General features: G+C 38.0%; 1 protein-coding gene across 1 annotated transcript; it reads right to left on the reverse strand.

The window, feature by feature from the left end:
- Positions 1 to 10,466: 10,466 nt before the first annotated feature.
- Positions 10,467 to 12,017, reverse strand: LOC144956398 (uncharacterized). The gene has a single exon (XM_078886898.1). The coding sequence runs from the start codon at positions 12,015 to 12,017 to the stop codon at positions 10,467 to 10,469; it is 1,551 nt and encodes a 516-aa protein (XP_078743024.1).
- Between the last annotated feature and the right edge of the window lie 2,787 nt (positions 12,018 to 14,804).

The following is a 14,804-nucleotide window of genomic DNA, read 5'->3' on the forward strand; positions in this document are numbered from 1 at the left end:
TTTTGAATCAAGGGTGGACATATTAGTGAGTAGTGTACATGAATGTCGTGGAATTTAAACCCCTGGTCACCCGGTGGGCGAATTCAGTGATAGTTATATCACAACAGAACTCCTTGTGTATAATATTGGTAATGTAAAACATCAAAATGTTCACTCATCTCAGACCATTCGTTTTTTTATATACCGTAAAGAAGAATAATCACAAAGTATGGGAGTGTAACCGATGCAAAAAGAATATCAGCTTATTGTCACTAACAATGTACGAGCCAATTGGATTCACTAGTCTGATGTCACGTCGCCCAGCAACGGCGAGCAGCCTGGTTCTAAACAAAGAAAATTGGCACTTTTTATTCTTCATGCTGGCTAGAACTTTTCATATGACATGTGATCAGAATGTATAAAAGTCAAAACATGATCAGATTTATAATGTTTTTCTCATCCGGATAAGCTTTTATGCTCGTCGGAGAAATATTTCATAAGGGCGTCCGCCATTGTTCCTATAATTTAGAACCAGTTACTAAGTTACCATGCGTCATTACGAGGGAAGTGACGTCACGAGTGGTGAAGCCTATTATCATTAAAATCCATCAGAGGGTTGTGAAGATATCCACATCACACGCGTGTGCACTGGTTGTTCAACGGACTACAGAAGATTAATTCAGTGCTTTTCAACCGGTTGTAACAGAAAAAAACCCAGGATATACCACTTCGAAAGAGAGAGAGAGAGAGAGAGAGAGAGAGAGAGAGAGAGAGAGAGAGAGAGAGAGAGAGAGGAGAGAGAGAGAGAGAGAGAGAGAGAGAGAGAGAGAGAGAGAGAGAGAGAGAGCGAGAGAGAGAGAGACAGAGAGAGAGAGCGAGAGAGAGAGAGAGAGAGAGAGAGAGAGAGAGCACATTACTTTTAGTTTACATGACCTTCACTACGGAATAAAATACAAAATTCTTTTATATTATGCCTATGTTTTTACTAATGTGGGTCATTCTTACATTCAACGCCTTATTGAAATCTGTACACTTAATCGTATCTTAACTCACTCGATCCTAGAGGTTTTCGCAAAATTGGAAAAAAAATGTATTAAAATGAGTATGTACAAAGATCGTTTTATTCAACAGTCATTAAATTGCAAAAACTAAAAACATTACCTTTGATACCATGTCTATAATTTGTCTCATAAAAATGTAATAAATAGGCATGGGGTAAAAGTAACCCGGATAAACTACGGATATAGTCGGTGTTCGGGTTGAGTGAGTTAAGGTCATCAGAATCTCTTTTAAAGAAGGAAGTGAAAGACGTTCCAATCTTTCCTTATAAGGTTTTGTGCGGCTATGTCGTCTAGTGGTATGACACTCGCTTTCGGATCGGAAGGTCCTGGGTTCGAGCCTCGCTCGGCGCATAGTTAAGTCCTCGGAAAAGATTCTTTACTCACATTCTCTAACCGTACTCAGGTTTAAAATGAGTACCTGGCCGTTAACAGAGTTGTCTTTGTCCGAAGAAATGTAATGTCGCTTAACAGGCGTCATGTCCGGTCCTACATGTTAAATGTTGCTGTTGACCAGGGACCCCTTGTAAAGCGCTTTGAGCACATTTAGTGGATGTTGCGCTATATAAAAGCTCAATTAAATTATTTTTTTATAAGACAGATAATACAATTCAGCGACAGACTCAGTGGCCCTCCTTTGAACGTTGTCTAAGGCTATGGACTGTCTTTTATACATCGGGCTCCATATGCAATTGGATTCAATAGTCTGATGTCACGTCGCCCAGCAACGGCAAGCAGCGTGGTTCTAAACAAAGAAAATCGGTACTTTTTATTCTTCATGCTGGCTAGAACTTTTCATAAATCTCATGTCACCAGAATGTATACAAGTCAAAATATGATCATAATATTTATAATGTTGTTCTCCTCCGGATACACTTTTATACTCGTCTGGGAAATATTTCATAAGGGCGTCCGCCATTGTTCCGATAGTTTAGAGTCAGTTACTAAGTTACCATGCGTCATTACGAGGGAAGTGACGTCATGACTTTTGAAGCGTATAGGCATACTCCAAAGTGGGTCTCACTAAAGTTATAAATAACGTTAAAATCATAGTACAATTGAAATGAGAGAAACTTCGTATTATAATTCCAGCCACCTTATTTGCTCCTTTAATTATGTCATTAATATGTAGATCTAATTTGAGATTGGGATCAAATGTCACACCAACATCCTTCTCGAAAACACTTCAATCAAAGAATTATTATGTTCTTCACCAGTGAAATAATATGATTATATTCTCCAATATGTACAACTTGACATTTGGAACTATTAAAATTCATCTGCCAATCCTTTTAAGAAGCAAATAAAGACAGAAACCGTCTTGTAATGTAACATGTCTTGTAACAAGTTCGGACTAAAGGCCAGAGGTATGGCCTTTCTCAATTTATCAAATTAATATATAAAGTGTTGCTATGGGTTCTTGGTTGTATAGTTTTACACTTTTGTGCATTTGCATATATTATATATATATATATATTGTCACCATAGATTCTCAACTTTGTGTTTATACATTTTCATGCATGCCATGTCTGTAAACGAATTTCCATTTTGTTGGATGAATAAAGTATATCTTATCTTATCTTATCTTATAACTGTTATTCGCAGTGTTGTAAATCTTTGTGTCGTCTGCAAATAACTTATAGATAGAATGCGCTTGGCCAAGGAGTTCACAACATTGCCATCCGGAAGTATAACGGACCAACACACAAACTCTGTGTAACCATGAACTTTTATAGTCTGGTTAATACAGTTTAGTGAGAACAACTCACAAACGCGGATGGCAAAATCAATAACAAAGGCCTGAGTGACGTCATCTGCATACTATCTATATGTAGATAATAAGACATCAGGGAGGTCGTTGAGAAAGAGCCTGTTTCAAGCCTGTTGGGCTCACCATCTCGCCTTCCTTATCGAGCGTTAGTAGTAGTAGGTATAGATAGTATGCAAATGACGTCACTCAGGCCTTTATTATTGTTTTTGCCATCCGCGTTTGTGAGTTGTTCTCACTAAACTGTATTAACTAGATTATAAAAGTTCATGGTTACACAGAGTTTGTGTGTTGGTCCGTTATACTTCCGGATGGCAATGTTGTGAACTCCTTGGCCAAGCGCATTCTATCTATAGTAAGCTTCGCAGTCCTAATGACGCTTGCTGAGAATTGTGTGATCCAGTCATGGTCGATAAGTATAACTGCTCTCTCCATCCATGTTGTTAATTGTTTCCATCGGTCACGGTCCTGGGCATACCGAGCATTAGAATGGTAAAATTCGAAAATTGAAACCAGAGGCATATATAAATAGTATAATTAATTATAAATATAAAGTACTTCGACCGTTTTCAACCAACAAACCGCTTGTCACGACTGTAAAATACTGTTATTGAGTTCATTGTTATTACCCATACTATCGGAAATCACCATCTGTTAGGAAAGGGGAATTACTCTCATCGTTTAGATGACATCTAAAAAGTAAAAAAAAAACCTCCAAGTGCTCATCTTTCCATCTACCATCGTTGTTGATACTCGGCTACTACAAGCTGTGGACTGTAAAAAAGTAATAAACAGAAACGAAAAAAAAAACAGCCTCAAAACAAACAATAAACAAAACAAAAAGAGAAGTGAAAATTGCCAAAAAAAAACCCCACAAAACAACCAACAAAAAAAAAAAACAAACAAAAAAAAACAAAGTAAAAAAAAATTAAAAAGGGGACAATTCAGGCTAAAAATCCTTCTTAAGTCATTAACATATACAAACACAAAAAAAAAAAAAAGAAAAAAAAAGAGAAAACATTAACACATCTCTTAATATCTGGACACACGGCGGAGAAATATTTGGCACAGTCGTCTGCAAGTAAAAGGATAATTATTTATATCCTTCTGAAATCGTAATAGAAGGAACGACATTGACATCACGCAGCTCTTTATAGTTTTTAGACAGTTATGTTGGTGATTAGTTCGAACTAAATTATAGCAATCGAATTATAAACGGTTAAGATTCTACACAGTTTTGTGCATAGGTATATTAAATATCACAGCTGGCGGATGTTGTTATCATAACATTTTTGGCTATCAGACTGGTTTTTTTTTGTGATTGGGTGAGATAGCGTTTTGAACCCGGAATGTTCCGTATTTAGTATCTTATTATTAAAAAAAAACCTTTTATATTCATTTTTGAACACAAGCGGAGAACCCCCAAGCGCTATATATAAACATTTAACATTACACAGTCTTGTGTGTTGATGCGATTCACTAGCGGGGCAAAATTGCGAGTATTTTACAACTTAACTCCCTTCTTACTGACCGTTTTCAAAATGTTATTATAATATCATACCGATCAAACACACAAATTGAAATTTTAAACACGAATTCAATAATAATAAGTGGATGATATGCATAACTTTATGGGGCTCCCAACAGTTCAGTTTATAGATAGCATGCGCTTGGCTAAGAAGCTCATAACATTGCCATCCGGAAGAATAACGGACCAACACACAAAACTGTGTATCCATGAACGTTTAAAGTCGGGTTAATACAGTTCAGTAAGCATTACTCATAAACGCGGATGGCAAAAAAAAGACAATAATAACTATCTATAGATAGTTCGAAGATGACGTCACTCGGGCCTTTGTTATTGTTTTTGCCATCCGCGTTTGTGAGTTGTTCTCACTAAACTGTCTTAACCAGGCTATAAAAGTTCATGGTTACACAGAGTTTGTGTGTTGGTCCGTTATACTTCCGGATGGCAATGTTGTGGCCAAGGAGTTCACAACATTGCCATCCGGAAGTATAACGGAAGATAGAATGCGCTTGGCCAAGGAGTTCACAACATTGCCATCCGGAAGTATAACGGACCAACACACAAACTCTGTGTAACCATGAACTTTTATAGTCTGGTTAATACAGTTTAGTGAGAACAACTCACAAACGCGGATGGCAAAAACAATAACAAAGGCCTGAGTGACGTCATCTGCATACTATCTATAGAGCACTCACTTCACACGCAATGGGACTAAGATCGAGCAGTCGAGATAGTTTTTTTTCAGATTCCCTCGGTCCACCCAGCAGAAAATGAGTAGATCTGGCGGGCAGCATTCAAACTGTTCTGATTGTTATTGTCCGTTTTACGCTATAGATAGTATGCGCTTGGCTGAGGAGTTCACAACATTGCCATCCGGAAGTATAGATAGTATGCGCTTGGCTAAGAAGCTCATAACATTGCCATCCCGATGTATAACGGACCAACACACAAAACTGTGTGTATCCATGAACGTTTATAGTCAGGTTAATTAGGTTCAGTGAGCATTACTCACAAACGCGGATGGCAAAAAACAATAACAAAGACCTGAGTACGTCATCTTCGAACTTTCTATAACGGACCAACACACAAACTCTATGTAACCATGAACTTTTATAGTCTGGTTAATACAGTTTAGTGAGAACAACTCACAAACGCGGATGGCAAAAACAATAACAAAGGCCTGAGTGACGTCATCTGCATACTATCTATAGATAGTATGCGTTTTGCTAAGGAGTTTTCAACATCTTCTTCTCGAAGTATAACGGAACAACACACAAAACTTTGTGTAACTATGATCGTTTATTGTCAGGTTAAAAAGATTCTAGTGAGAATTACTCATAAACGCGGATGGCAAAAAACAATAACAAAGCTGAGTGACGTCAACTTCGAACTATCTATAGAGCACTCGCTTCACACGCAAAGGGACCAAGATCGAGCAGTCGAGATTTTTTTCCCGACCCCTCTGTCCACCCAGCAGAAAATGATTTGATCTGGCGGACAGTACTCGACCTGTTATAGTTGTTATTGTCCGTTTCACGTTATAAATAGAACGAAGATGACGTCACTCTGGTCTTTGTTTTAGTCTTTGCGCGCCATCCGCGTTTATGAGTAATGCTCACTGAACTGTATTAACCTTACTATAAACGTTCATGGAAACACACGGTTATGTGTGTTGGTCCGTTATACTTCATGATGGCAATGTTATGAGCTTCCTCGCCAAACGCATACTATCTATAGAAACCATGATAGATAACGTAGCCATCGTTATGTTATAGATAGAATGCGCTTGGCCAAGGAGTTCACAACATTGCCATCCGGAAGTATAACGGACCAACACACAAACTCTGTGTAACCATGAACTTTTAAAGTCTGGTTAATACAGTTTAGTGAGAACAACTCACAAACGCGATGGCAAAAACAATAATAAAGGCCTGATTGACGTCATCTTCGAACTATCTATAGCCTGACACTGAAATCCAAAAGGACTGGCAGTTTGACGTCATTCTTTGGTTTTTGTACCGCCTAGTGAGTTGTCGTTAGTAGAGCTCTTGGAGACAAGTTATTTCATTGGTTGAACTATTGAATACAACTCACGATTTGTTTTCTTTTGTGGCAAAAGACCGGCATTTTGACGTCATTTTTTGGTCAGTATCAGGCCATAACTTTACGAAGGCCACGTAGATACTGGCTCCATGGGCATAACGGCTCTGAAGGACTGCTTTTATGCACGATTTTGTTGACAAAATTAAATAGGTTTCACAAAACAGCATTCAGTAATGTGTTAATTTATTCAAGATTTTTATTCTTCTTCTTCTTCTTCTTCTTCGTTTCCGTCACGTCACATGGTCAGTCCGGTCTGGTGAATGAAGCCCACAGTGGTCCTGAGGTCGTCCTCACTGCCGTACAGCTTCTTTGAGTATGGGGTTGGGCCAGGCCAGAAGTTTTTAGTTTAGTTATTTATAAAACACATTTGACAACAAAGAAAAATGTTATTTGCGTCATATTGAGTGTGACGATCTTGAGAAGGTTAACTCACTCAATCCTACTTACTTACTTACTTATCCGAACCAGCGACCACCTGAGCTCTAGCCCTTCGGTCTTCACTCAATCCTAGAGATTTTTGCTACTTTTCAAAAATTGGAGAAAAGAATGTAGACAGTCTATTGAAAATGTGCATGTAGCTACATAGATAGTTTTATTCAACTATCATTAACGTCCAAAAACTACAGACATTAGCTTTGATGTTACGCATATAATTTGTCTCATAAAAATGTAATAAATAGGCGTGGGGTAAAAGTAACCCCGAGTATGCTACGGATATAGTCGGCGTTAGGGTTGAGTGAGTTAAACGACTCCAATCAATAGGCTATTATGCAAGTATAGTTTGTGCAAGTTTTTCCAAGATGGCCATGTTGCCTTTTCCCAGCTAGCTATAGAAACACTATCTAACACAAATAAACACTTGCAAAGGTGGATCAATTAATCTACTGAGGTGACGATTCAAGGTGTATATACATGCAGGTCTGACATTCGAACCCAAATATGGGCCTAGTTTAACAGTGTTGTAATGAACAATATATTGCGCCATTTTTTTTTTCGAGATTCCCATTACAACAATGAGACCATAATGAATTCGGTTTATCAGACCTGCACATAAGTGTACGTCGTGACAATAGGATTTAACAGTCGTAACGTCACTTCCTTCCTTATGACGCATGGTAACTTAGTAACACTGGCTCTAAACTATCGGAACAATGGCGGACGCCCGTATGAAATATTACTCCGGTGAGCATAAAGGGTATCCAGAGGGGAAAAAAACCTAAATTTGATCATGTTTTGACTTTTACACATTCTGATCACAAGACATATGAAAAGTTCTCGCCAGCTTGAAGAATATAAAGTAATGATTTTCTTTGTTTAGAACCAAGATGGCCGCCGTTGCCGGGCGGCGTGACATCAGACTACTGAATCCAATTTCATCCTTCTATGTACCCATTCCATGCCCTGAAAAAAAACTCCCCAAAACACGTTTTTAAAATTGTGGCCATAAAACACATTCTTCAAATATCGATCGTTTAAACATAAACATAGTTTATATCAAATTGGATTCAGTAGTCTGATGTCACGCCGCCCGGCAACGGCGGCCATCTTGGTTCTAAACAAAGAAAATCATTACTTTTTATTCTTCATGCTGGCTAGAACTTTTCATATGCCTTGTGATCAGAATGTGTAAAAGTCAAAACATGATCAAATTTATGGGGTTTTTTCCTCTGGATACGCTTTCATGCTCGCAGGGGAAATATTTCATACGGGCGTCCGCCATTGTTCCGATAGTTTAGAGCCAATGTTACTAAGTTACCATGCGTCAATAGGAAGGAAGTGACGTTACGACTGTTGAAGAGTATTAAGAAATGAAGAAGCAGGCACCGGTGTAAGATAAAGAATTTTCTTGCTTTGCCTGGTTCTTTATAACATGGTTTACCCCTAAAATAATCCTCATCTTGTCAAACACCCTAATAATCCTCATCTTGTCAAACACCCTAATAATCCTCATCTTGTCAAACACCCTAATAATCCTCATCTTGTCAAACACCCTAATAATCCTCATCTTGTCAAACACCCTAATAATCCTCATCTTGTCAAACACCCTAATAATCCTCATCTTGTCAAACACCCTAATAATCCTCATCTCGTCAAACACCCTAATAATCCTCATCTTGTCAAACACCCTCAAAACCTAGGAATTCACTGAAGTCCCAGGGTTGAGAGTTTTTAACAAAATGAGGATCATTTTAATCAATCGATATAATCTGAAGGTTGAGTTTTCTAGCCAAATATTTTTATTAAACCGTGTTGTTTTTTTTTTCTTCTTCGGAGTATACCGGTATCATGTACCATTTCATTATAACTAACTGTTTTTTGAGCTTTTTTGGAGCTTTTTTATATAGCGCAATATCCACTTAACGTGCTCAAAGCGCTTTACAAGGGGTCCCTGGTCAACAGCAATATTTAACATGTAGGACGAGACATGACGCCTGTAAGGCGATATTACAATTTTTCGGACAAAGACAACGCTCTTAACGGCCAGGTACTCATTTTACACCTGAGTACGGTGTGAGAATGTGAGTAAAGAGTCTGATCCAAGGACTCAACTATGCGTCGAGCGAGGCTCGAACCCAGGACCTTCCGATCCGAAAAAGAGTGTCATACCACTAGACCACATAGCCGCACATGTTGTATATCAATACTCTGTCTCCATTATCTTCTATATTATTTGACTACTGTGCATGCTTTCAAACCACAGTTAGGCACGTAAGCTATCAATTTATTCAAACCCAGATAAATTAGATATAATATTATGATCGATCAAGGTTAGTGAAAACTGATCTATTGTTAGGTCTCTCTCTATGTCTCAAAACGGTATTCAGTCAGGGTCTATCTTCCTTTGTCTAATAATAATAATAATAATGAAATATAATAGTAAATAATGAAATTTATTTATGTTGCGACCAATCCTCCATACAAAAAAGCTCTAGGCTCATAGCAACAACATCATCATGCATCAATCCATTCAAATTCCCCTCCCTCCCTTCCTCTCTCTATCTATCTATCTCTCTCTCTCTCTCTCTCTCTCTCTCTTCTTTGTGTATCTCTCTTTCTCTTTCTTCCTTTCTTTCTTTCTTTCTTTCTTTCTCTCCCCCCTCTCTCTCTCTCTCTTTCTCTCTCTCTCTCTCTCTCACACACACACACACACACACTCTCTCTCTCTCTCACACAGACACATTCTGTCTCTCCGTCTCTCTCTCTCTCTCTCTCTCTCTCTCTCTCTCTCTCTAATATATACTCGTATACAGACATATACATATATATGTATATATATGTATATGTGGTATATATATATATATATATATATATATATATATATATATATATACATATATATATATTTATATATAAATATATTCCTTTTATTCATCCCCTAGGCAAAATTTGTCTTCAGGACTGGAATATCCCAGGTGTCAGCCGCAAAGTGAGCTAGGGCGAGATGACTTGCTTAAAAGGCCACACAACGAGGCGGGTAGCCGAACTCGATTACTTTTGGGTACGAAGCAAAGACCGCACCACCGAGCCACGCTGGATAGTACTTTCCGACAAAAAAGCATCTTAAAGAAAATGTAGCACAAATCTGCTGCTCTTCGTGGAGGGAAGGAAAACTAAAATCTCGATTCTACCCTGCATCAATCCCGGGTTTTTTGAAAAAAAAATTGCTTGTGATGCGAATGCTGTATTACCGGGCTATCAGGACACAAAGCTCAATACGATCTTGGCGCAATCAGTGTAGGATTGTAATTCCATATTTTGTTTCTTTAGGACTCTCCACAGCACTGTCCGTCTTTCCAGAAACTAATCACACAACACGAAACTACATATCGCTTTTATTGTAGAGGTGGATATATTATAATAATAAGTCATTGATATACTGAATATAAAGTTTGAGGTCAGTTTAATAAATCCATAATATTATATATAATTTAAAGACTTTTTAACCATGGTGAAAAAAGCGTTTGATCAGAAGCTATCGGGACGGAGAGCTCATTTATGATCTTGACGCAATCAATATAGGGATTATCAATCAGGCCTTATTTATTTTTCTCTTTCTGGCTCTCCGTCTTTTCCATAACATAAACATGCAACACAAAACATACCCGAGAACACACGAAATCAACACGCATCCACCGATAATAGCTATAACCGCGATCTGAGATGCTGTGGTTTTGGGCTCTTCTTCTGTATGGTGCAGCTTCGGGTGATTTGTTGTTGATTGTATTGGGTGGAGTTGGATATGCTTTTGGAACGAAGCTGATGTTATATTCGTAAGAGATGATAGTGTTTTATTTTTAGATCTGTACTCTGAAGATATTTGCGTTGAATTTTCACGAGTTATCATTCTAGTGTCATTGTTCGATATCGTAGGAGATGTAGTAGAACTCGTCTGAGAGTGTAAAGTAGCATTGACATTCCCTGTCATGTTGTTCAAATTGACTTCACTTACATTTATGGAATCAGCTGAAGTTGTCATTTTTGTTGGCAATGAATTATCAACGGAATTTGCACTATGTCCTGGTAACGTTGTCAATAGTTTAGTTTTATCAATGTTTAGGGGTCCCCGTAAGTTTTTATTGATTCTGGAAACAGATGTTTTATTAGAAATTGTGGGGTTCTTGTGTGATCTTGCAATTGTCTTTAAGACCGATATTAGAGACCCTGACGAAGTGGCATAAGATGATTGACCTTTAACTTTTATGGGTGTTTTTTTAGGAGAAAATGTCGAAAATGCTTTTGAGGATTCCTTGTTGAAGTCTGCGTTTCCTGAGTTATTTTGTTTCATATTGGAAGCCGTGCTGGTTAATTGTTTTGATGTAGAATTTGTCTCTTCAGAGTTTTTGCTTTCATCATTTTCTGCCGATTTCAGTGTTGCCAGTGTTGATATCAACTTCGTCTCCGTCGTTGTCGTCGTCGTTGTGGTTGTTGTCGTAATCGTGGTTGTTGTTGACGGTGTTGATGTTGTTGTTCGTTTATTTTTACACAATTCTAATTTAATTCGATGAGTAAGTTTTACCAAGTTTTTGAAACCCGAAACGAAATGCACAAATTCTGGAGCAGACGCAATAGCCTTTACTTCCGATTCTCTCACGCCACGCCCAACTCCGATGGAAATCATCTTGACGTCATCCCGCCTATGAATAAAAGCAGCAATCTGTGTCGTAGCAGTTTCGTTCACTGACATGCCATCGGTAACAACTACGATGACGTTTTCAACATTAGGTCTATCACCTCTTTTTGGCGTCATTATAATGTCGTTCATACGTTCCAAAGCCAAATGCGTCCTCGTCCGACCGGGTCGAAATCGCATTTCTGCTATTTTCCTCAACAAGCGACTTTTCGCCGCGTCCCTGTTGAAGAAGGAGACAAAGTGAATGCTACTGGAGAAAGTAATAACGGCCACTCTGATTCCATACAATCTCACGTCCATGTCAACTACTATATCATGAACAAATTGACGAAGTAACATGAAGTTCTTATGCCCTACGGACCCGGAGGAATCCAACACAAAAACAATATCCTTCTTTATCCCTCCTCTTCTAGTACATCCTGGTATCGCTTGTGTTGCTGTTATTATCATGATAATAACAATAATATTGAGGAGGTAACAACAAGATATGAAGTGAGTAGAAAAGTGCCAGAAGACAATAGAGAATAAACATTTTTTTCGCGGCGGTGGTGGGGTTTGAACCTGCGACCTTATTGGTACGACAACTCCGCCTGGCAGGTGAGAGCGTGGCTCTACCGTGTGAGCTATCCACGAACACAAAAATATTCGTTTCAAACCCAAAGTCATTTCTAGATCCCTCTCTTACCCACTTCTTGAGATCGCCGATTCGTTCACCACCATCGCGAAGTAATTTTGACCAGCAGTTAAGCTTAATAGCCAATATTCTCATCACAAACATATAACATAGAAACGATTGAGACATGGAGTATGCTCCGGTGTATGGGGTGAATTTTTAATTCAGAAAAGTGAGTGGAGCAGGCACTTATGTTGGTAACAACAAGATATGAAGTGAGTAGAAAAGTGCCAGAAGACAATAGAGAATAAAAATTTTTATTCTCTGTTGTCTTCTGGCACTTTTCTACTCACTTCATATCTTGTTGTTACCAACATAAGTGCCTGCTCCACTCACTTTTCTGAATTAAAAAAAAATTCACCCCATACACCGGAGCATACTCAATGTCTCAATCGTTTCTATGTTATATGTTTGTGATGAGAATATTGGCTATTAAGCTTAACTGCTGGTCAAAATTACTTCGCGATGGTGGTGAACGAATCGGCGATCTCAAGAAGTGGGTGAGAGAGGGATCTAGAAATGACTTTGGGTTTGAAACGAATATTTTTGTGTTCGTGGATAACTCACACGGTAGAGCCACGCTCTCACCTGCCAGGCGGAATTGTCGTACCAATAAGGTCGCAGGTTCAAACCCCACCACCGCCGCGAAAAATTTTTTTATTCTCTATTGTCTTCTGGCACTTTTCTACTCACTTCATATCTTGTTGTTACCAACATAAGTGCCTGCTCCACTCACTTTTCTGAATTAAAAATTCACCCCATACACCGGAGCATACTCCATGTCTCAATCGTTTCTATGTTATATGTTTGTGATGAGAATATTGGCTATTAAGCTTAACTGCTGGTCAAAATTACTTCGCGATGGTGGTGAACGAATCGGCGATCTCAAGAAGTGGGTAAGAGAGGGATCTAGAAATGACTTTGGGTTTGAAACGAATATTTTTGTGTTCGTGGATAGCTCACACGGTAGAGCCACGCTCTCACCTGCCAGGCGGAGTTGTCGTACCAATAAGGTCGCAGGTTCAAACCCCACCACCGCCGCGAAAAAATTTTTTATTCTCTATTGTCTTCTGGCACTTTTCTACTCACTTCATATCTTGTTGTTACCAACATAAGTGCCTGCTCCACTCACTTTTCTGAATTAAATATTGAGGAGGTAGTGACTCGGTCTATACATATTCACCATTTCTCTTGGCTTCATCATTTTGTTTATCTCTGGTTTATTCTTTCTCAGGACTGATTCAGTTATGTGTAGCTATAATCATTCCAGGATGGTTACTGGGAAACTGCCCTGTAGAAATATCAGATAAATAGTTTAAATCGATTGGGAACAACAATTATTTCAAAACAAATCGTGAGCTCATGATTACCTGATTCTATCTCCAGATATCCTGACACTGAAAAACATTGATTTAAAGTTTATCTTTTGACGATAACTGTATATCAACTTCAGTTATCTACTCTTTTGTACTTAAAATTTGAGCCAATTTTTCCGATTTTGGCCAAATATTTTGTGAAAAGGCCTTTAAAATATTATGATTGAAATGCATGTAATAATATCTCAAAATAGTGGAGATAGAACCAGTTAATCTTCATCCCACGAAAGGTCTAATTCTAATTCATTATTTCATTGTAATTATTAAGTATTCAAATGTCATCTATTTCTCCAATCGATATTACGTCGGGGTGAACTTGATGATAATAAGGAAATGCGATTTTCACAAATCATCCCCCTTAACTCCTTCCTTACCAGTCATTTTCGGGACTATCTCCAAAACTTCACACCCAACTAACACAAAAAAATATATTTTTATCACTTAAACACAATAGCAGTAAAGTTCTTGCGATACATAATCTCTTTAGCAAAACATGCTCTACAACACACTGTTGATTTTCTTTAAATAATTTTATGATGTACAAAATAAATTTGAATTAAAAAACATTTTGGTTGTATCGTAACAAATGTGACGATTTTCCAATAATTGGTAAGGAGAGGGTTGATTGTGTCCAACATATTTTTAAAGCTTGAAGAATAATGACTACTAATGTTAATGAATTACCTTATAAGCCTAGACTCCCCTAGATATGTTTTTCTCTTATGTTATTTTTGTCCTGAAATGATAATGAAAATGTTGCGGCTTGAATCTCGTAGGAAAAAATAACGATAACAATTGAAATGTAAGCTTAAATTTATTAAACGAAAATATAATGTAGACGTTTCGGGTTTCCCTTTTATCATCAAAACACGATGAAATGAGACATTAAGGACGATTGAGAGATGTGTGAATGGAATCATTAGTGTTTCAGTCATCGTGTTTTGTTGATAAAGGATAAACCCGAAACGTCAACAATATCCATCTTCGTTTACTAAATTGAAACTTACATTTCAATACTACGTATCGTTATTATTGGCCTGGAATGCCAGGAAACTGCGAGAAGAAAACCAGAATTACAACAAATTACATAACAAATGTGATCACCAAAACAGACTAATGTTGGTAGGAATCTTCTTCTTCAAGTACCAAGTCTGTGCCAGACATCGGTGACCATGGTACGCCACTCAT

The sequence above is a fragment of the Berghia stephanieae genome, chromosome 11, assembly GCF_034508935.2.
Source record: "Berghia stephanieae isolate SIO BIC M18660-M18661 chromosome 11, UCSD_Bste_1.3, whole genome shotgun sequence".
NCBI lineage: Eukaryota > Metazoa > Mollusca > Gastropoda > Nudibranchia > Aeolidiidae > Berghia > Berghia stephanieae.